Source organism: Panicum virgatum, chromosome 9K, assembly GCF_016808335.1.
Source record: "Panicum virgatum strain AP13 chromosome 9K, P.virgatum_v5, whole genome shotgun sequence".
Taxonomy (NCBI): domain Eukaryota; kingdom Viridiplantae; phylum Streptophyta; class Magnoliopsida; order Poales; family Poaceae; genus Panicum; species Panicum virgatum.
Genome location: NC_053144.1, coordinates 70,832,667 through 70,855,741, shown reverse-complemented (window position 1 = coordinate 70,855,741; position 23,075 = coordinate 70,832,667). Strand labels below are relative to the sequence as shown.

The window sequence follows — 23,075 nt, the reverse complement described above, 5'->3', positions numbered from 1 at the left end:
GGGGAGCGCCATTTCCGCCGGAAATCTCACTCCCCGCAAGAAAGAAAGAAAGAAATTCAAAATTCGCTCCCAAACCCTAGACCATGCCGCCCGGGCCTGACGCGTCCTCCCTCGCCGCCGCCGTCCTCGACGCCTCCACTCCCCCGGCCGCCGCCGCCGCCACATCCCGAGTGCTCGACTACCTCACCCGCCACGCCGCCGACCAGCCGCGCGCCTTCTTCGCCGACGCCTTCCCCTCCCTGCTCTACCGCCTCTTCGTCTCCTCCGCCTCCTTCATCGACCTCGCCGCCGCCGACCCCGCGCTGCCCGACCTCCTCCTCACCCTCCTTGCCCCCTCCGGCCCGCTCCTCGCCGCCGCCGCCGCCGCGGACCGCCTCGCCCTCATACGCTTCGTCTTCCCCAACGAGCGCCTCCCCGACTGGCTCCGCCACGCGCTCGCTTCCCCTTCCCCGGCCTCCACCCACCCCGCCTCGCCTCTTCTCTCGCCCCGCGTCGGCTCCGACCTCCACCTCTCCGTCTTCGAGTACTACCTCTTCTGGTTCGCCTACTACCCCGTCTCGTCCGCATCCCCGGCAGCCCCCGCCGCATCTGCGTCCACCTCCAATCCAGGCCTCAAGTCCCGCTCCCGCCTCGAGAGCTGGGTCTCTACCCTCGCCACCACCGCCATCCGCAAGCCTGGCCACAAACCCGAGAGCTCGCTATACCTCAAGCTGCTCTATGCCTACCTCTGCGAGTTCGTGCCAACACGCACACCGCCTGGCCGGCTGTCCGGGGCCGGCACGCTGCTCCACCGGACAGCCAACTATGGCGTCAAGTCATTTGCACGGGCCGAGTTCTTGCTTCACACCCTTGTCCAGTTCTGGCTTGTCGGGGATGACTTCTCGCCGCTGCCCGTGCTGACTTGCCATGCCCTGGGCCTGCGGTTACCTTCTCGTGCTCGTGCCGAGTTGAGTGAGCGGCCACCGTCACCAGGCCTGGGTGATGCAGTGAAGCTGCTTGTGATGTACCTCAACTGCTGCGATGGCCACACATTAGAGGGCGTGGATGCCCCCAGGCCGTCTCAAGGAATACCAGTGGGGAATGGGCTCTTGGATACCCAGGCTGGCTTTTGGAATCCATTGATACAGAGGCCTCTGTATCGGTTTGTACTAAGAACATTCTTATTCTGCCCCATTGGTGCTGCTATAAATAATGCAACACAAGTCTTCTCTGTGTGGTTGGCATATATGGAGCCATGGAAGGTTACCCAACAGGAGCTGGATGGGTATGGCAAGCAGCAAGCAGGGGCGGACCAGGAGCTGCAAAAGTGCAACATGTTATACGATTCATCGTGGAAGACATATGTTCTTTCAAATTACTTGTTCTACAGCTCGATGGTTGTGCACTTCCTGGGGTTTGCGCACAAGTTTATCCATTCCGATGTTTCCTCAGTGCTCCTAATGGTACACAAGGTTAGTCCTGGGCTTTGCTTTTGTTACTTGTATTATTATATCTATGGCAACCTTAGTGTGCGATGCCTCCTATATGCCTTGCTCACTGATGATTGTTAAGTTGAATACGAACATCCGCTGAAACAATACAAACAGTTCATGATTAAGAAGTATGATGAGCTCATTGTAATGTACTATGTGTGTACTCTTGTGGAGTGTTGGATGTCTCCAGCAAAATATATAATGTACATGCACCTCTCACAGATGCATGATTCCTTTACTGTTCCTAAAGGCCGAAACTGTAAGTATCGATCATATATTTTGATTGCTGTTTACTAATAACTTTAATCTTCTAGATGCCTGAAGATATATTTTGTTGTATGCAATGTTATACAGTCGTCTAGTCAAACCTAGTCGCCATGGCACCGATAAGGCGACTAGTCGCGACTAGTCGTCGATAAGGTCGATTAGTCGACCCTAGTCGGTCCTAGTCGTCGCTATAGTCGTCCTATATATCCCATGACATATATGTACATGTATATGTACTTATATACTATATAGCAAGCAGGAACACCACAATGATAGTCAGTTTGGTGACACTTACTTGTGAGATTTGATGTTTGAACTGTCAAGAACTCCATATTCTTGTCCCACACAGTACATGCTAATGGCTAATGGCTAATGGTGCAAGTTATATAGTTAACTTAACCCTAATGGCTAATGGCTAATGGTGCAAGTTATATAGTTAACCTAACCCTAATGGCTAATGGCTAATGGCTAATGGTGCAAGTTATATAGTTAACCTAACCCTAATGGCTAATGGGCCTAATTGAGCCCAGTACAGGCGGCGGGCTGGAGTGCTGGTCTGCTGGACATCTTTTGGTTTTGGCCTGATCGTCCAAGTAGCTAGTCGGACGACTAATCGCGATTAGGCGACGATTAGTCGGTCGATCAGACATCTGATCGACAAAAGCTAGTCGTTTCACTTATCGAAGCCAGCGGAGCGATAAGGTCGACTAATCGCGACTAATCGCGATTAGTCGGACGACTGTATAACATGGGTTGTATGAGGACAAACTAGAATTGAAAGATTTATCAATTTGCAGCACCCGGGGTGGTTAGTCCTTGTGTTAGCTGGTGCTGCAGAATAATTTATGTGTGATCTATGGACTTCCTAATTTGCTGGTTTCTGATATGCCCATTTCTATTTGAAGCCAATGCAACCTGTGAAATGCATCACTCAAGTTTCCATTCAACTCTATGCATAAATTCGTAAAACAAAGATGTCTTGCTGTGCCTAACATGTCTTGGAACTCTTGAATTTATTGGGTCTTTGGTGGGATGTAATTCATCAACCATATAGTGTAAGTGTGTAACTATGTACAATACATCTTTTTTATGTAAATAAAATGCTTGCCAGATGCATTTGTCAAGTAAACCAATGGGTGGATAGTTATATAAATGATGTCATCTATTTCCAGTGATCTTTATAATCACTGTGTGTGCATTACATGACTGCTTCGGTTATCCAGGTATTAGAAGTCTTGAGTTCCACTCCAGAGCTATTAGACCTTCTGCACAAAGTGGATGCTGCTTATCATACTAAACTAGTTGTGTCATCCCCACCATATGATGACGTTTTGAAGTATGTGCCATCAATTCGTGAACAGCTAAAGGTAGGGTGTGAATTATTATTTAGTCAATTGTCGTTTGAATGGTGCTAAAAAGTTGACAATTAGAATAAGTCTTCCATGGAATTGTCACCCTAATTGTTCTTATGACATTTACATCTCTATCAGGACTGGGAGGATGGTTTGTCAGAAACTGATGCAGATGGGTCATTCTTGCATGAGCATTGGAACTCTGATCTAAGGCTTTGCAGTTATGATGAGAATGGTGCTTATAATCTTCTTCAGGTACGCCATATAATTAGCATGTTTCATCTGTTTGACAAGCTTGCTTCAAATTTTTGGCTTAGTACGTTATGTATTTGGTACGGCTGGAACTTCTGTTCAAATATGCAAATTTCGCTACTCAGAAATTCAGAATGTACTTGTGAAGCCTTAGTGATCAAACCATCATGGTCTACCTTACCAAATAGCAAGTGTGGTGTTGGATGAGTTACGGAGCTATGGTTAGCATAATATACCTTCAGTAATATGAAGCTTAACCGTCTGTCAGTTTATTTAACATCACTTGTGTGTGTGGGGGGGGGGGGGGGGGGGGGGGGTAACCTAGCAAGCATGAACAAAATTTGGCCGTGGCCAAATCGAGGGTAGTGCCAAAAATTAGCCTCAGAAGTAACGTTTGTTTCATGACCAAGCCAAAATTATGGATTTAATGGTTCAATCAGTCCTCCAATATGATACTTGACTTGGGACATGTATTCATTTCAAAGGCATGAGACAAAGGGAATACGTGTTAATCACAACCAATCTTCTACTGCCATGTCACTTGAGTTAGTACCAAGCAGTGAAATCAATTCCTGGGCTCAGTTTTGCCACGCCAAGTAAATGAACTGTGATGCTGGAGTCCCAGCCAAGTTTTTTTTGGCAGGCCAAAGTTTGGAGCAGAACCAAATAGTGGCTAAATCATTGGGGGGCATGGCCAATATTTGGTCGGGTAGGCAAGGGCACTAAAAAAAACAGACCCCAAAAAACTCCAAACGTTAGCCCTCCTTAACTTTGTTTGCTTGTGTGAATACGGAATCTTATATACGTAATGTATATGTGTTTATTTTACAATTTTGTGGAGCTGAATACTGACGCAATTTCATTTTTATCAAGCTGCTTCTGATCCGAGCAGAGCCAGAGATACTACGTCTGTCAGGTGATGCACAGCAAGCTCTCCAGACATTGGATTCTATCAAGTCCAAGATGAAAAGGGTCTTTCAGGGCCAGATTGGAAGAATTCATGGGAGTACTTCCTCACTGGAGGAATTGCATTATGAACACCAACAGGCGCGTGGGGGAGTATTCACACCTAAGCATCCCAGTTTGGGGAAGAGTTCATGGGATGATGTTTGGTACAGAGGCGAGTGGATGAAAAGGCCCATCTCAGAGACTGAAGTGGCCTGGCTTGCAAGGATTCTGATCCGCCTTTCTGATTGGCTGAATGATGCCCTTGGGCTTGACGGTGGTGATGCTGATGATAGCCCTGCTGCTGCCAGCACTACCTACATTCGGTTTGATCGCAATGATCTGAACACAGTGGGCGGTCCGAAGGATGCTGCCAAAATTGCTCTTGTTGTTTTATGTTCAGTGATAGTGCTAGTGGGGCAAGCTTTGCTGAAGTTCATGAGATCACACAGGGTGAAGATCAATCTGAGAGTTTTTGCTTCAAAAAAGCTGCTGTTAGCTGCCGTTGTGCTGTATGCCATGTTGGCTGTAACAAGGAATGCTTCAGGTTGATATATGTCTTTTTGTTTCTGGGAGGAGCACACATGCAAGGTTGAGATGGTCATCCGCTGAAACTCGAAAGTTTTGATACCAAAAGGTTAGGCTGCATAAGCTGTACAGGAGCAGTTAGGAAGGAGGAAAAAAAAAGGTGGTGGTAACAAAGTGTACCAGGTTTATAGCGTGTTGTTGGTTCTGTACCCTGTACAGACCTTTGCTGTTCTGTAACCGCAAGTGTGAAAGAGATGTTGAGGCTGCTTGTAATTAAGCAGCATTGTACTGTACTGTATGACACTACAAGGTTTGTTGCTGGTGGCTCTGGTTCATGCAGCATGGTTCTTGGTGGTTGTGTTGGCTAGGTGTACGGTTGGAGACCACCATGGCTGTCACCTGTCAGTGGTGGAAGCGTGCATGGACGATTTCCACCCCGCAGCTAAGCAATATGAATGAAACTGTGAAACGGTTTCATTTTCTTTAAACATCTGTGAGTGCGGCGTGTTTACAAATTCTTCTGTATTTTCTTCAGGAGAAAGCCAGCCAGAGCCAGGGCCATGTTTGGTTTGGGATGGAAATTTTTTTTTGTACCTTTGACCACTAATTTAGAGTATTAAATAAGTCTAATTACAAAACCACCTGCAGGTTCCTTGGTAAATTTGCGAGACCAATTTAATGAGGTATTTGACCGCACGATTAGATTTGTTACTGTAGTAAATTATGGATTAATTACCGTCACTAGATTCGTCGCGAAAAATTATACCCATCTTTGAAAAAGTTTTACAAATATATTTCATTTAGTATTTCATGCGGACATTCGTCTTTTTATGTAATTTTGATGTGACTGGTAACCAAACAAAATCTAGATATGTGTGTACTTGAACGTTTGCTTTGCAAAGTGGCCCAGCAGATGTCTATGGGCCCCGTGAAGAAGAGTCTAGTCAGAGTCGGTCGTCGTCGCCAACGTGAAATTTGGAAGATTGATTTCGTAAAATTGATTGATACTCTCCTCATTAACATCTTGATTTCCTTAACATTTTGATTATTTTAATAAATTTTAAACCTTCAAAAAAGGCTAAGAAAATGACCAGACCAATCTGCCCTTCTCTTATGTACCTGTTTGGTCGATCGCGATCCCATCGACGCATCAAGAACCCTGGCAGCTGGCCGCGGCACTTAGTGGTCTACTCCTTCCATTCTAAATTATAGATTGTTTAATTTTTTGTCTCAAGTTTAATCACTCATTTTATTCAAAAATTTATGTAAGATATCATTTTTTTGTTTGCTTTATCAATACAAGTTCTTCAAAAATAACATATGTTTAACTATATTTGTATAAATTTGTTGAATAAAACGAGTAGTCAAACTTAAAATTAAAAATATCAAACGACCTATGCTTTTTTGGACAGAGGAAGTACGTAGGAGGCTGCGCACATCTCGTCCTCCCTTTGGAGTTTATGTGCAAGCTGGAGTTCATACGCAAGCAAAAGTTGGAGGGAGCATGGTGGAGAGTAAGACACGAAGACACGCCCTCAGCTCAGGAACATCTAAGGATATGCAAGTTCTGAATATGTGCACCTGCAGAGAAGACAACCGGTATTGAGAAGAAAGCAGATTGATTCAGGCCTGTCGAACTGGATCGATGGCGCACACGACGGCGGGCTACCGAACTGCCGTGCTCTTGTCCCACGACAACAGCTTGGGAATCGCCTCGCTGAACTGCTGGGTGAAGCCCAAAACTGATACACTACTACATACACCCTTATCACCGCCGGTTACAAAAGTACATCACCGCCGGTTTTGAGCATTGTTGGATTTAAGTCGACAGTGATGATTATGCACATCACCGCCGGCTCATTACCGGGCGGTATTGGCCTCACACGAAATTAAAAAAAATGGGCTGTCGCGCAGCCGCTCCGCACACCTCCACCCCGTGCCGCACGCCTCCACCAAGCGCGCCGCCCCGTTGGCCGCTGCACGCTCTCCTCTCGGCGCCGCCTCACGCACCGCTGCAAATTGGAGGAGGCGAAAGGTGAGGAGACAACGGATTGGAGCTACCAGAGCACCGATTGAACCCAAGAAAGGGGAAGCAAGGGAACGGACCTCGCCAGCGTGCCGCAGCCCGCAGCGGCCCCGTGCGGTCGCCGGCGCCACAGAGGCACTCGCCGGAATCCAAGAAGGCGGCCGCCCCTCCCGCTGCTGCCCGACTGCCGCCGTTGCCGCCGCACGGGGTCGCTCTCCCGCAGCTGCTGCTGCGGTAGCTCCCCACCCACGGACGTCGAGGGGTGGCGGATCCATGCCACCGCGCGCTCCGGATCCGCGCCGCCTCAGATCCGCGCCCCCTGCGGGGAAGCATGGTAGGGAGGAGTGGAGAGGGGGCTGTGTGGGAGAGGAGGGAGGGAGAGCTCTGGAAAAGAACGGAGGGGGGCAGCAGGCGAGAGGATAGGGAGAGAGTGAATGAAGAGACACGATGAAAGATGACATATTAAAATAGGATGGAGATTGGCATCACTGTCGGTTTGGAACAGGATCCGGGGTGATGACTATACATCACCGCCAGTTCGTATTACGAACCGGCGGTGATGTTAGATCTGGCATCACTGCCGGGTCGTGTTACCAACCGGTGGTGATATGTAGTCATCACCACCGAATCTAAATAGAACCGGCGGTGATAGTACATCACCGTCGGTTCCTTTCAAACCGGCGGTGATAAAGCGTTTGTAATGATATGTTTTGTAGTAGTGGTATAGGCGCCGATGCAACGTACGATTCATTGCGCAAGCAAGCCAGCCGGGTAAGGCAATATATCCAAGGGCAAATTAGTTATTTCCTTAGCTTCTTATGGAAAAAAAAGAAGTAATAAGAACTATTAAAATGTTAAGGAAATCAAAATATTATATTATGACAAATATAATAAGATATCCTCCTCCAAGAGGTATTAATATTCTTATAAAAAGACAAATTTACCCTTTCCCTCCAGATCCGGCTATTTTCCCTGCTCGAGAGCAAGTTCTTATTCGGCGCCGCCAATGGTGCTTGTCCTCCGGCCCCGGGACACCGGCGCGGGCGTTCCTCAAGGAGCAAGCAGGAGTTTTCCCTCGCACGTGCTCCACAACAAGCAAGAGTTTCCCTTGGCCACCGGCATAGAGGACCTCCTCGCCCTCTCCATCAGTTCTGGTAGCTCCGCCACCGCCTTTGACGGGGCAAGAACGCCGATGCCAACACGTTTTCCATTGCCACGGGAGGTGGCTCACATCACCGCTGATCACATCTGGGCAGGTCGGAGCAGGGCAGGGCTCAGCAGCACGCCGTTGGGCACACCAGCGGAGCTCTGCGGCACGGCCGACCCTGTGCCAAGCGCCCCTGTGGCGCGCCCACCAAGCGCCGCCTGTGGCCCTGTCCCGAGCGCCCTAAGGCGTGGCCCGCCTCTATGAAGGCGGGACTCTGGCCATCGCCCTCGAGCAGCCGGGCACCCTGCTCGTGTGGCCCTCCCCCTGCGGCACTCGGCCTAGCACCCCCTTGCCGAAGCAGCAGCAGGAGGAGAGGGCGGCGGGTGTGGACCGTGGAGTGGGAGTGGATAGGGGTGATGGGAGCAAGGAGGATGAGGAGAATAGAGAAAATGGTATAATAGTCGTTTGGCATAGCTTTCTATTAAAAACGAGTATAATAATGAGAATAGAGAAAATGGTATAATGGTTGTTTGGCATAGCTTTCTATTAAAAAAGAGTATAATAATAGATGTAATGCCCTACACCAAATTACCATAGATTTATAATGTTCTCTTGTAAAGACATCTTTTTTTAGTGGCCCGCATTTTAATGGTGTCCTCCATCCAATTTTGCTATTTTGTGAAGTTAATCTTTGAGAATTTCCAACTATGGTGGTGAAGCCAAATTTCTATTGGGTATTAACGAGGAGAGTAATAGTAGAGGGAGTGCCGAGAATCAAAACTATTATCAAGAATCAAAACTACTATGAAACGGTGCCAGTACACCAATAGACATCCCTTCACTAACGATCTCATCCACAAAGCATTTAGGATTAGAGATTAAATTAGCTTATTATCAAGAATTAAAACTATTATGAAACGGTGCCAGTACACCAACAGGCACCACCACCTGTTGGGTTTCTTTGCTCCCCCCGGCAGCAGCCACGCATCCTCCTCCTCCTCCACCACCCGCAGCTGCCTTCCCTCGCAGTGACTTCTCCCTCCCGCTCCCGTCCATCCCCTGCCTCCTCCACCTGTCGCCTCCGCCTCCGCTGCTCCGGCGACCGCATCATGGTGAAGGCCAAGGCCATCAGGGTCCATGAGCTCGGCGGCCCCGAGGTGATGAGGTGGGAGGAGGTGGAGCTCGGGGACCCCAAGGAAGGGGAGATCCGCATCAGGACCACCGCCATCGGCGTCAACTTCATCGATGTCTATTTCCGGAAGGGGGTCTACGCCGCGCCCGCGCTGCCCTTCACCCCAGACAGGTTCCCCAATCAATTCTCTCTTCTGGTTGACAAAATTTTGTTCAATCCATCAACCAATAACATGCTCCAGGTAGGGAAGTGAAAGATCCTATTTACACATCTAGGAGTAGATCGAGTGGGAGAAGCCTTTACAGAGCAAGAAATGTCGCCATCTTTGCCGCCGTGTAGGTCGGAGTCCGCCGGAGTAGTCGAAGCAGTGGCGGTGACGACGGTCGGAGGGGCACCGGAGTCGGAGAGGATGACGGCGGCTTGATGCAGAGGTGATAGAGGCGCCGGCCAGTGGCGACGCCGAGCCGGTGGCGCTTCCCGTCGCTCTCAGCCCCCCTCTCTGATCGGTCTAGGTTTTGGACGGTGGGAACTCTAGCTGCAGCGGCGAACCTCGTGCCTTGTGCCGCTGATCTTCACCTCCTTTTATGGGGCTGCGCGACGGGGGCCCACTAGCCTTCTATGGGCTGAGCGCCCCCGATCAGGGCGCGAGTCAGGGTCCATTTGGTCCGTTGGGCCCAAATGGTGGAGATCAATACTAACATTCTCCCCCTTGATCTCATCTTGTCTTTTAACTTATCTCAATCTTTACTTTCAACCTTCTTTATTCTTTGTTTACCTACTCCATCACGGATTAGTGCATATGAGCATGCCTCATCGTCACGGTCAATAACCGATAGACTTAACAGCTACAACACACCTCTCGGTTCTGAAATAGGCACTTTAACTTTGGGCCCTTTATCGTCCGGAAAACATAGGCTATACCGTAAACCCATGTCGTCTGTGTGTTCTCTGTACACACTGGGCGGCAAGCCTTTAGTAAGCGGATCCGCAACAACTTTCTATCATTTAAACTCACAATCCATTTCAATCATGATTCCGGACTTTCTCCTTTACAACGTATAACTTTGTGTCAACGTGTTTGGCACCACAGTTGACTTGTTGTCACAGGAGCAAACTACTTTAATGGTTATTGCTGCTGTCAACCATTATCAACTCCGGGTAAAGGTTCCCTTAACTATTTTGCCTGTCCCTTGGCCTCGTATCATGCTATACTATATCTTTGCATCACATTGATCATAATTGCTTTGTTTTGGAGCTTTTCCACACAAAACCTCCAAATGTGAAAGTCAGCGACAATTGTGGATTTCGCTACACATTTCATAAGCTCTACTTTTGTACTCACAACCCTTTGAGAGCACTAGTTATTTCTTTCTCAGCATGAGGCCGATATTCTCAATTTCATTCCAGTGATCTATATCTGGATTGAACTTTTGCCAAAATAACCCGGATACACAAAAAAAATGTCAGGGTAAATTCTTTTCTTGCGCGCTTATAATGCTTTCAGCAGCTGAAGCATTTGGAACTATTTCCATTTCACATTGGTTCCTGGAACACTAAGGTTCCCACAACTATTACCCTTGACGATAGGAACAGGCGTAGGTTTATTCATATGCATACTTTAATTCTTTAGAATCTTTTCCAAGTATGCCTTTGTTGTAACTAAAATACCCCTTCCTTTTTTATCTTGATGAGTTTCAATTTGTAGAATAAAAACCCATCACTGAGATCAAAATTTGAGGACAGTAATTCTTTATCTATAACAATATATTAACACCACCACTAAAAGGTAGTATGTTATCTTCATCAAGGCGTGGAAATTAGATTCCCTATTCTTTAACTTTTTCCTTAAAAACTATTGTCCTCCTCAATCTTTGGAAAACCCAAAATTTGATACTATTTCATTTAAACTTTAGATGCCACCATCTCGTGGCTTTCTTTAATCCATAAATGAATTTACTATTATGGTATCACGTATGTTCTTTCTTCTCTTTGACTAAAACTTTTGTCACAAATTTTGCTTTTATATCTTTCAACATTCCTTCTGGAGTCACATTGCATTTTGTAGGTCCATTACAACCTACTGTGATAGCTCTTTCAGGAATCACATCATTTTCCATGGACTTAACCGATGGTATTCTCGTGACTTCCTCAAATGAGGTGGAATCGACCTCCATTTGATTTTCTTTACTTTGTATAGGAATGATGTTGCTCCTTTTTGCCAAATGGCAATGGACTAATGAGATCCTGTATAACAAGATCATTCTTTATTTTATTCATTTTCTTTAAGAGCTAACAACATGTGTTGTGTACAACATCAGCACATATGAGAAACTTATTGTACTTGAATCATCGAAGTGAACACCATTCCTACTTCTCTTCAAGTCTTAGATCTCTACATACTGTGCTCCCCCAGATTTCACCATCTTTTATAAAAAATGGTGTATCAATAAATCTCTTTGTTTGGGTTCCATCTATTAAAAACTTCATATGTGCTCTGTAAGCACAATCTTACTATCTTTGAGGGTCGTCCAGTATGAATGCTGGAATTTAGCTGTTTCTTTACATAGGGGTATTGGCATAGTGACCGTTGTACTCCCCCTGACGGTCACATTCATTCTTTAATAGATCATCTCTTGCTTTTAATGCATATTACAGGGGAGTATCTTTCTAAACTGTCTCATATTTCTCCCCCCTGAAATGTGGCTTGAACTTTTCTGCCACAATTTCGAAAATTATTCACAACTTTCGTGAATGAGGAAACCTTTTATTACTTACTTCATCCACATGATTACGACATGCAGACTCAAGTAATTTATAACTTCGTATGGGAGTACCTTTAACTCATTTTACTTTGAGAACTCATTAGAGTCCTTTATTCGATATAGTAGTACTTTTTCCTCATTTCACTTCACGAACTCAATAGAGTCCTTTGCTACCAGTACTTTAGCAAGTCACGCTCGCATATATTTCTCATCTTGAGGTTCGTATGTAACTTTCTATTCTTCTTTAAACTCGTTGAGTGCTTAATCACTGTGACACAATAGAAGTGCCGGATCAATTCTAGAATAGCAAAGCTACTCCAAACTTTTCTCCCAGTGTGGGATAAACCAGTACATGGGTCATCACAACTTTCTCCCACCATGCAGGATCAGTATTATGCCAACTTTACCCCGTCATGCGGGTATTATTTCATACTTTTTCCAGACAAAAATGTCAGGATCGGTTCATATCAAAATTCAGAAATAAATCTGAATATTCCATGACACACATGCTTAATCCGACGTTGGTCAAATTAAACATGTATTGACTTATCACAACTTTGAACGAACTCAAAATGAATTCTACTTAATGGAGAGTACATAAGAGACATTTCTCAAAACAATCTCTTATTGCTCTATCTTCTTTTGTTGGATCAACATCCATAAGTACTTTTCTTTTCAACCCATTCTTTAAAGAGAATACACTTTCTCTTGTGATGGCCTTCTTTCTTTATGAGTCACAAGTTCTCAGTTCATTTTCTTTTGTCCCTTCAAGAAGGACTATATGCAAATATTCGTTTGAAAAGACAACTAAAACTTTAAGTTCTATTCTATATCACCGTTGGGCAGAAATAGAATATTTTTTTTATATTAATTCCATATCACCGTTGGGCAGAAACGGAATTAACGTATGGAAATCTCAATAAACTTTAAAACCATATATTTGCTCCTCAGAAATAAATTCTCCCGTTGGTTCGAATTTAATTAGAGGATAAACAACTTTATTGCAGCGCAAACTAGGAAAATACATTTTTCTAGTTCAGGGGCAGTGCTTTATCTATTCTCTGGAAAAAAAAGTACTTTGATGCAATATTTACTAGAGACTTTAAACTTTAAGGTATGGTTCATGAAAAAATTATAATATTGTTATCATCAACGTTGGTTAGAAAATAACAATATCATAATTAACTTTAAATTTCTCTTCCTTGAGAAATATCTTTGTGATACCAGTAATGCTCAACTTTGACACTTCAAATGGCAGAATAATGCCAAAACTCAACTTTTACTTTAAACAGCGGAAGCTTTTCTATCTTTTCCCCACAGAGAAAAACTCATTTAAGACTTTTGGGCTATTCTTCCAATTAAATCTTCTCGTTCGTTCCGACTTAATTGAAAGATAGCATTGTATGAAAACATAAATATTTTCCTTTCTTTGTGGCAGCGGAAAACTTTTCTTTCTTTTCAGAAACAATACTTTGTACTCATTTTCTCTCTAAACAATTTATCTCGTTGGTTCAAAATTGATTAGAGATAAAACTGTACAAAACTTACTCAAAGTAAGTTCTTTAATCATGCTCTCAAAAGTAATTCTCTTGTTGCTTTCAATTAAAATTAAGAGCAACAACTTTCAAACTTTACAGCAAACACATGTAAAACTTTTAAGCATTACTGTACTCATTCTAATCTCTAAACAAAATTACACATTGGTGCAAAATTGAATGGAGATCAAACTATCTAATATTTCATCAAAAAAATGCTTCTAAAAATAAGAAAACTATTGACAAAAACTTACTGTGCTATACTCTGCCTCCAGCCCAAACGACAAAAGCTGTCTCGGCCCGCAGCATCCCGCGCAGCCCAACGGCCAGCGCTCGGCCCGCTCGCGGCTCAGCTCGCTGGGCCGAGTCGGCCTCGACATGCCTTCACAGCCCGCTAAGCCGGCCCATGGCCCAGCTCGCAAGCCTGGAGCCGGTCCGGCCGCCAGCCGCCGTCGGATGGGATCGAACGGCCACCCGCCGATTGCGGCGAGGCAAAAACCGGCGGCCGGTGCATCCTCCCCAAACCCTAGCGCACTTTTCTCCATCCCTAAGCTCTCCCGAGCCAGGTCCGGCGGCGGCCCTCGCCGGCGCGTCGCGACAAGCCGCCCCCCTCGCCATGGTCGCGCGCAAGGGCCCGACGCCTTCCTTTCTCTTTCCGTCCACCCCCCTTTCTTTCTGCCGCGTCATTCGGAGCGGTAGTGGCCGATGCGGCTCACCGGTGGAGACGGCAGCGTCGGTGCAGACCCCCTCGCCGGCGCGCGCGCCCGCTCGTGTGCGGACGCGCCGCCGTCGAGCGGCCTTGCATCGGTGCCCAAGCCCGCATGGAGCAGCGGCTCGGGTCTTCTTCCCGCACGCGGAGGCTATGGCACACCGGCGAGCCGACGCCCTGGCTTTTCTTTCCGCGCAGCCATGGACGGCGGTAGAGCAGCAGCAGGTGCGTGCCCTCTGCTCTTTCTTTGTTAGGGTTAGTGATTGCTTTCAACTTTCAACTTCGATTCGAGATCGAGTTGCATCTTGTTCTGTCTCTGTTTCTGTCGATTCGCAAAAGAATCCTTTCCAAATCGATCTACTCGATAGATCGGCTCTGATGCCAATGAAAGATCCTATTTACACATCTAGGAGTAGATCGAGTGGGAGAAGCCTTTACAGAGCAAGAAATGTCGCCATCTTTGCCGCCGTGTAGGTCGGAGTCCGCCGGAGTAGTCGAAGCAGTGGCGGTGACGACGGTCGGAGGGGCACCGGAGTCGGAGAGGATGACGGCGGCTTGATGCAGAGGTGATAGAGGCGCCGGCCAGTGGCGACGCCGAGCCGGTGGCGCTTCCCGTCGCTCTCAGCCCCCCTCTCTGATCAGTCTAGGTTTTGGACGGTGTGAACTCTAGCTGCAGCGGCGAACCTCGTGCCTTGTGCCGCTGATCTTCACCTCCTTTTATGGGGCTGCGCGACGGGGGGCCACTAGCCTTCTATGGGCTGAGCGCCCCCGATCAGGGCGCGAGTCAGGGTCCATTTGGTCTGTTGGGCCCAAATGGTGGAGATCAATACTAACAGGAAGCTGTTGGCGTTGTCACTGCAGTTGGGCCTGGCCTCACTGGCGGAAAAGTTGGGGATGTTGTTGCTTATGCTGGCAACCCCATGGGATCCTATGCCCAGGAGCAGATCCTTCCAGCCAGCGTCGCTATTCCCGTGCCTCCTTCAGTTGATCACAAGCAAGCAGCTTCGGTCATGCTCAAGGGCATGACTGCCCATGTCTTGCTTCGCCGTGTATTCAAGGTACTACGCCACATCGACACAGCAAAATAGCTAGTTACCTGTCTGTTTAGATGTCCAGCCAGCCACCTGATTGCCATGTGCAGGTTGAGAGTGGCCACACTATCCTGGTGCACGCTGCTGCTGGTGGAGTTGGCTCACTCCTTTGTCAGTGGGCAAATGCACTTGGTGCCACTGTCATTGGGACTGTTTCCAATGAAGAGAAGGCGGCTCAGGCGTCCCAGGATGGATGCCACCATGTGATAATTTACACAAAGGAAGATGTTGTGGCAAGAGTCAAGGAGATTACTTCTGGAAAAGGTCTGAACGTGGTCTACGATTCTGTTGGAAAGGATACATACAAGGTGATTACATTGCTCTTTCTTCCAATCACTAGTGTTACTAGAGTGTTGATCTCATCAACAATGTGCTACACACCATTGGTTCTCCGATTTTAACTTTTAATACACAACTCTAGGCGCCGTGACAGATACCAAAATGACTTGCTGTGTGGTGCAGGCTTCCATAGAGTGCTTGGCGCCCCGCGGCTTCCTGGTGTCATTTGGGCAGTCCTCAGGCAAACCTGATCCGATTCCAATGAGCGACCTGGCTTCCAAGTCGCTGTTCCTCACTCGGCCTAGCCTGATGCATTACACTGCTACCCGCGATGAGCTGCTGGAGTCTGCTGGCGAGGTGTTTGCCAATATTGCTAACGGGGTGCTGCGCGTTCGAGTGAACCACACCTATCTGTTGTCGGAAGCTGCCCGGGCCCCTGCAGATCTGGAGGGCAGGAAGACCTCTGGGTCCATAGTACTCATCCCGGATACGGATAGCTAGGCTAGGGATCGGCCTTAACTCGAATGAAGCATGGTTGGGGGAACAGGGTCATGATATGTACGCTGGTTCGATCTGTTTATGTTGCATTTGTTCATGTCTGTTTCTCTGAAGGAATAAATTTGGCATCCTTGTGTTATTGGATGATTAGAAGAGATACTTTGTTGATGGTGCTCACAAGTAAGAAGGTGGTACAGTTACTGTTTCTGCTCTTCCCCCATTGCTGGTACTATTTTTGTGAGCAGAAGAGTTGACATGCATCTGTTCAATCCATTGGAACCAGACCAAAACCACAGGCAGAGGCAGAGGCATCACCGTTTTATATAGACTCCAGCTAGACCACTTATATGAGTTGCACCTACTTCATCCTATATATTCTGTCCATTAGGCATAAATTGCTTTGACAAGCAAATATCTATTAAAAAAATAGTTCATGATTAAGAAGTATAATGAGCTCATTGCAATGTACTTTGTGTGTACTCTTGTGAAGTGTTGGATGTCTCCAGCAAAATATACAAGGCAGAAGGTGAGTCCATGGGAGGTAGACAAATTCACCTCACAGATGCATGATTCCTTTACTGTCTCTAAAGGCCGAAAGTGTAAGTATCGATCATATATTTTGATGGCTATTTACTAATAACTTTAATCTTCTGTGTTAGACAGATCCTGTATATACTTGTGTGTGGGTCCTGCGCTAGGCATGTATAAGCCGGCCGGCCCTGTGTTTGGTTAGGGAGATATGGTTGGTTAGAGTCCTAAGTAGATTTGGTTTCGGGGTTTTCTTCAGCCCCAAACTATTCTCAGCCCTATATATGTAACATGTGTATCTCCCAATTAATCAAACAATTATTCCAAACAAACTACATCTCTTTCATGGTATCATGAGACTAGGTTTTCTCCTTCCGCTGCCGGCGCCGCTGTACGCGCACCCCACCTCACCGGCGCTGCTCCTAGCGCGCCTCTGCGCTGCCCGCCGGCGCTGCACTCTGCGCGCCCGCCCGGCCTAGCGCCATGCCTTCTCCTGGCGACGATGACGCTGCCAAAGCCGCTGCCGCCGCCAAGGCTGCTGCCGACGCTGATGCTGCACACGCCGCTCACCTCGCTGCAGAGGAAGCACGCGCAGCCGAGGCAGCCTGAGCTGCCGCTCTGGCCCGCGCCGAGGAAGCTGGGCGGGAGGCCGCCACCGCTGAGGCCGATCTCAACGCCGCCGCCGCTCGTCTCCGTGCCGCGCAGGAGCGCGCTGTTGCCGAGCGCGCCGCGGCCGCGCCCTCCAAGGAAGATGACGCCGACGCCTTCCACCATGGCGAGGACGACATCGACCTCCAGGCCGCTCTTCTCCAATAGGAGGCCGCCGTCCTCCTCAATCTCCATGCGCAAGCTGTCTCTGTCCAGAACATCCGGACTCTCGTCCCGCTGCTCCTGGATGTCAACTCCTCCTTCTACGCCCGCTGGAAGGAGTCCTTCCTCGACGTCCTCGAAAAGTACTCGCTCGAACGCCATGTTCTCTCCGACGCCGTCGCCCCTGCTTCTCCTTCCTGGGTGCGTATGAATTGTGTCGTCCGCACCTGGCTGCTCGGTGCCATCTCCGACGATCTTGCCGACTCTGTCTCCGAGCACGGCGCCTCTGCTCGAGCGATCTGGCTCACCATCGAGTCCAATTCCTTGGGAACCATACCACCCGAGCTCTCTACGCCGACCAAGAGTTTCGGGCCTTTTCCCAAGGCGATCTCTCCATCGTCGACTACTGCCGCCGCTTCAAACGCATGGCGGAAGATCTTCGGGACCTCGGCCAACCGATCTCCGAGGAGACGCTCGTCCTCAACATCATCCGTGGGCTTAATGAGCGCTTCAGCGCCCTTGGTCTTCATCTTCGCTGCAGCACCCCTCTCCCTTCCTTCCTCCAGGTGCGCGACCACCTTCGTCTCGAGGAGCTGACCATGGCCAAAGCTCCCCCCGCCGCTGCCCTCACCGCCCTCTCCGGCTCCAGCACCGGCGGCTCTGGCGGGTCCAAGCCACAGACCCCGGCGCCGCCTCGACCACCGCAGCAGCAGGACTCCGCCCCGAAGACGCCACAGCAGCCGGCGTCCAACTCCGGGGGCGGCGGCTTCCAGCGCGGCAAGCGCTTCAACAAAGGCGGCGGTGGGGGGGGGGTTCCTCCTCTGGCGGCACCTCCGGCAGCGCATCCGGCGGCGGTTCCTCCTCCCCTGCGACGGCTCCACCGATCGGCACCAGTTTCTACAACCCGTGGACCGGCGCGATCTACATGTGGCCGGGTCCACGGGCCCCGACGCCTCCGCGGGCCGCTCCTCCAGCCCAGCACCAGACATACGTCGCCGGCCCGCCTGGCCAATGGGCTGGCCAGTGGGGTGTTCCCTCCCCTGCCGCGCCTATGTCTCCGGGCTGGGATCAGTAGGCCCTAGCGGCCCAATTCCAGACCATGTCGCTCCAACAGCCGCCGCAACAAGATTGGTATTTTGATACCGGTGCTACCACTCATATGGCTTCCGATGCTGGTATACTCTCAACCTCCTCTGTTCCTTCCGGTCACTCTCCTTCATCTATCATTGTTGGCAATGGGAATCTCCTTCCCGTGGTCTCCACCGGCAGTACTGTCCTTCCACATAACCTCCATCTTAATAAAGTTTTGGTTTCTCCTAACCTTATTAAGAATCTTATTTCCGTTCGTCAGTTCACTATCGACAATAACTGCACTGTGGAATTTGACCCCTTTGGTTGCTCTGTGAAGGATCTTCCCACTCGGAACGAGATCGTCAGATGTAACAGCTTCGGACCTTTCTATCCGTTGCAGCTTCCGGCATCCGCCCTCCTAGCATCCAGCACCTCCTCGCTTTGGCATCAGCGTCTCGGGCACCCTGGTCATGAAGTTTTGTCTAGATTAGCACACTCTTCCGCCATTCGTTGTAATAAAAGTGCTAGCAACTCTATTTGTCACGCGTGTCAACTTGGTCGTCATGTCCGTCTTCCCTTTCATATGTCATCATCTCGCGCCTCGCGCCCCTTTGAGTTAATACATTGTGATCTCTGGACCTCGCCGGTTACTAGCGTCTCGGGTCATAAATATAACCTTGTTATTCTTGATGATTTCTCTCACTATTTATGGACCTTCCCTGTCCGCCTTAAGTCTGACACCTTCTCCACTTTGTCTGATTTCTTTTCCTATGTGCGCACACAATTTAACACCAGTGTGCAGGGCCTTCAGTGTGACAATGGCAGGGAGTTTGATAACTCCAGCTCGCGCATCTTCTTCCTCGCCAATGGCGTTTGTCTGCGCATGTCCTGCCCCCATACTTCACCACAGAATGGTAAGGCTGAACGCATTATTCGTACCATTAATAATGTGGTTCGCTCCCTTCTGTTTCAGGCTAGCACCCCTCCCAGGTTTTGGGCTGCCGCACTTAACACTGCTACATATCTCCTAAATATTCTACCCACCAAGACGCTCGATTTTTCTACTCCGCATCTCTCCCTCTTTGGGACACCACCGTCATATGACCACCAGCGCGTCTTTGGGTGTAAGTGCTACCCTAACCTTTCCGCCACCGCCATAAATAAACTTGCTCCTCGTTCCGCCTTGTGTGTATTTCTTGGCTATTCTCCTCACCACAAGGGCTATCTCTGTCTTGACCGTCATACTAATCGGATCATCATCTCTCACCATGTGATTTTTTAGGAGACTTCCTTTCCCTTTGCGGAATCATCTCCCTCTCCCTCACGTGCGGATTTTGAGTTTTTGGACGAGTTCACTAATCCGGTAGTTGTTCTTTTTCCACCATCACCCCATTTGTTGCCTGCAGGTACTACCGTTGATAGCAACATGCAGTCCCGCATGGTTGCTACCCTTCCCGGCGATGTACCTCCTACGCCACCTGCGGTTCCTGCACCAGCTGCGCCACGCACGGCCCCGACGTCTCCTGCTGCGCCACGCGTGGCCTCGATGCCCTTTGCTGCGCCACGCGCGGCCATGACGCCCTCTGCTGCGCCATGCGCGGCTTCTTCACCGACTTCAGCTGCGCCATGTGCGGCACCGTCACCATCCTCCCCCAGTGGTCCTGATGCTGCACCGCCACTAGGACGCTTTGGCTTGGTGTACTCCCGGCGCCCCGCGGTTCAGCCTGCTGCTCCAGCGCCCGTCACGGCTACACCTGCTGCTCCCCTCCCTCGTGGCGCCGTACGAGTCGACCCTGTGACCAACCAGCATGGCATGGTCACTAGGGCCAAGCGTGGTATTCGCCTACCGGCTCTGTATCATGCAGCGCCCTTATCCCCGATTCCTCGGACGTATCGTGCCGCCCTCACTGATCCCAATTGGCGTGCTGCAATGGAAGTTAAGTACTCTGCCCTCCTGTCTAATAATACATGGGATCTTCTTCCTCGACCATCTCAGTGTAATGTTGTCACCGGCAAGTGGATTTTCAAGCATAAATTCAAGACTGATGGATCTTTTGAGCGCTATAAAGCTCGTTGGGTACTTCGTGGATTCACTCAGCATCCTGGAATTGATTTTGCTGAAACCTTCAGTCCGGTGGTCAAGCCTGCTACAGTTCGGACAGTTCTATCTCTAGCTCTATCACATTCTTGGCATGTTCATCAGCTTGATGTCAACAATTCCTTCTTGCAAGGCAATCTGTCTGAGACAGTCTATTGCGCTCAGCCTTCTGGATTCTGGATTCGAGGACTCCGCACATCCAAATTATGTGTGCCGGCTTAATCGCTCACTTTATGGTCTTAAGCAGGCGCCTCGTGCATGGTACAGCCGGTTTGCTTCACATCTTCTGCAGCTTGGTTTTGTCGAAGCTAAGTCAGACACTTCTTTGTTCATCTACCATCGTGGCAAGGATGTGGTCTATCTTTTGCTGTATGCTGATGATATTGTCTTGACGGCTTCATCCGCTGATCTTCTGAGGCGCACCATCACCTCTCTCCAACAGGAATTCTCACTGAAGGATCTTGGCGCCCTTCATCAGTTCCTTGGCATGCAGGTTCAACGAGTGGGTTCAGATCTCTTTCTCTCTCAACAGCAGTACATGATTGAGATCCTTGAGCGGGCTGGCATGGAAGATTGCAAGCCCTGCGCGACTCCTGTAGACCTGAATCCAAAATTGTTAGCTGATGGTGCTCCTATTTCAGATCCCACGGATTTTCGTAGTCTTGTTGGTGCCCTCCAGTATCTTACTTTCACCAAGCTAGATATCTCTTATGCGGTTCAGCAAGTCTGTCTTCACATGCATGATCCCCGGGAGCCTCATCTCACTGCTCTGAAGCGCATTCTGCGTTACGTCCGTGGCACATTGCATATGGGTTTGTTCCTGCGCCCCTCTCCTCAGTCAGATTTGGTGGTCTACTCTGATGCTGATTGGGCTGGCTGTCCAGATACACGCAAGTCTACCTCAGGCTATGTGGTTTTCCTTGGTGATAATCTGATCTCTTGGTCGTCCAAGCGTCGGAACACTATTTCTCGCTCCAGTGCAGAGGCTGAGTATCGAGTTGTCTCTAATGCAGTTGCTGAAGCCACCTGGTTACGCCAACTCCTGTCTGAGCTGCACACTCCTTTGCGCAAGACAACCTTGATGTACTGCGACAACATCAGTGCTGTCTATATGTCCTCCAATCCCGTTCAGCATCAGTGCACCAAACATGTGGAGATCTATCTTCATTTCGTTCGGGAGCGTGTTGCACTTGGTGATGTGCGTGTTCTTCATGTCCCGACAACATCTCAGTTCGCCGACATCTTCACCAAGGGGTTGCCTTCATCCGTCTTCACGGAGTTTAGGTCCAGTCTAAATGTTCGGTCACCCGACAATTTGACTGCGGGGGTGTGTTAGACAGATCCTGTATATACTTGTGTGTGGGTCCTGCGCTAGGCATGTATAAGCCGGCCGGCCCTGTGTTTGGTTTGGGAGATATGGTTGGTTAGAGTTGTGAGTAGATTTGGTTTCGGAATTTCCTTTAGCCCCAAGCTATTCTCAGCCCTATATATATAATATGTGTATCTTCCAATTAATCAAGCAATTATTCCACACAAATTACATCTCTTTCATTCTGGATGCCTGAAGATATATTTTGTTGTATGAGGACAAACTGGATTCGAAAGATTTAACAATTTGCAGCACCTGGGGTGGTTAGTCCTTTTGTTACCTGGTGCTGCAAAATAATTTATGTGTGATCTATGGACTTCCTAATTTGCTAGTTTCTGATATGCCCATTTCTATTTGAAGCCAATGCAACCTGTAAAATGCATCGCTCAAGTTTCCATTCAACTCTATGCATAAACTCGTAAAACAAAGATGTCTTGCTGTGCCTAACATGTCTTGGAACTCTTGATTTTATTGGGTCTTTGGTGGGATGTAATTCATCACCATATGCTTAGTGTAACTATGTCTTTTTTTATAAATAAAATGCTTGCCAGATGCATTTGTCAAGTAAACCAATGGGTGGACAGTTATATAAATGATGTCATCTATTTCCAATGATCTTTATAATTACTGTGTGTGCATTACATGAATGTTAAAGACAAAGTTGCTGAGAATGAGCCACAGGCTCCACGCCACACAGCCAAACAAGAAAAGAAGAAAAAACTGCACCGCAATTAATTGTTCTCTTCTGAATAATCAAATTAAAAGAAGGCAGGCTCGTATCCACTCAATACCACTCCACTGGTCCTAATAGTCAAGATCCATCGTGCTGCTTGCATATATACTTATCTGTTGGATCGGATGTCCCATTCATGATTGATACTGCTATTTTGTCATCTTTGCAGCAACAATTTTCGCTCTGCCATGAGACATGAGTTATGATGTGGCATCCACAGCCTATCTAGATTTGTTTTCATTGATGATGGTTATGAATCCATTGCGGGCTCTTCTTCGTGTGCTGCAGGGCTGTGGACATACATCTTGCATTTCCAAGTCTTGATGCTAGCTATTTGCTCCGTTTCAAATTATAGTTTGTTTGATTTTTTAACTTTAAATTTGACCATTCGTCTTATATAAAAATTTGTGCAAAATATCACTTCTTTATTATGGTTTGTTTTATCAATATAAGTTCTTTAAGAATGATTTA

At 48.2% G+C, this 23,075-nt stretch overlaps 3 protein-coding genes across 3 annotated transcripts; all 3 read left to right on the top strand.

Annotated features, from left to right (window-relative positions):
* The first annotated feature begins 7 nt into the window (after positions 1-7).
* Positions 8-5,156, top strand: LOC120647644. The gene is made up of 4 exons (XM_039924517.1): positions 8-1,451; positions 2,963-3,106; positions 3,230-3,346; positions 4,217-5,156. The coding sequence occupies exons 1-4, from the start codon at positions 84-86 to the stop codon at positions 4,838-4,840; spliced, it is 2,253 nt and encodes a 750-aa protein (XP_039780451.1). The 5' UTR covers positions 8-83; the 3' UTR covers positions 4,841-5,156.
* Positions 5,157-8,921: 3,765 nt separating this feature from the next.
* On the top strand, positions 8,922-16,268 carry LOC120647642 (quinone oxidoreductase-like). Its single transcript, XM_039924507.1, has 4 exons — positions 8,922-9,293; positions 14,964-15,185; positions 15,269-15,526; positions 15,681-16,268. Exons 1-4 carry the CDS (start codon positions 9,099-9,101, stop codon positions 15,996-15,998), a joined length of 993 nt encoding a protein of 330 aa, XP_039780441.1. The 5' UTR covers positions 8,922-9,098; the 3' UTR covers positions 15,999-16,268.
* Positions 16,269-20,596: 4,328 nt separating this feature from the next.
* Positions 20,597-21,838, top strand: LOC120648286 (uncharacterized mitochondrial protein AtMg00810-like). The gene has a single exon (XM_039925008.1). It carries the CDS (start codon positions 20,597-20,599, stop codon positions 21,836-21,838), a length of 1,242 nt encoding a protein of 413 aa, XP_039780942.1.
* Positions 21,839-23,075: the final 1,237 nt, after the last annotated feature.

What these genes read in the sequence shown, in the direction of transcription:
- LOC120648286 (XM_039925008.1), top strand. Translation starts at nt 20,597, where the DNA reads ATGTTCATCAGCTTGATGTCAACAATTCCTTCTTGCAAGGCAATCTGT.
- LOC120647644 (XM_039924517.1), top strand. Translation starts at nt 84, where the DNA reads ATGCCGCCCGGGCCTGACGCGTCCTCCCTCGCCGCCGCCGTCCTCGAC. An exon ending in CAATTCGTGAACAGCTAAAG is followed by an intron (nt 3,107 to 3,229) that starts GTAGGGTGTGAA and finishes CATCTCTATCAG; the next exon opens with GACTGGGAGGATGGTTTGTC. An exon ending in GTGCTTATAATCTTCTTCAG is followed by an intron (nt 3,347 to 4,216) that starts GTACGCCATATA and finishes ATTTTTATCAAG; the next exon opens with CTGCTTCTGATCCGAGCAGA.
- LOC120647642 (XM_039924507.1), top strand. Translation starts at nt 9,099, where the DNA reads ATGGTGAAGGCCAAGGCCATCAGGGTCCATGAGCTCGGCGGCCCCGAG. An exon ending in TGCTTCGCCGTGTATTCAAG is followed by an intron (nt 15,186 to 15,268) that starts GTACTACGCCAC and finishes TGCCATGTGCAG; the next exon opens with GTTGAGAGTGGCCACACTAT. An exon ending in TTGGAAAGGATACATACAAG is followed by an intron (nt 15,527 to 15,680) that starts GTGATTACATTG and finishes TGTGTGGTGCAG; the next exon opens with GCTTCCATAGAGTGCTTGGC.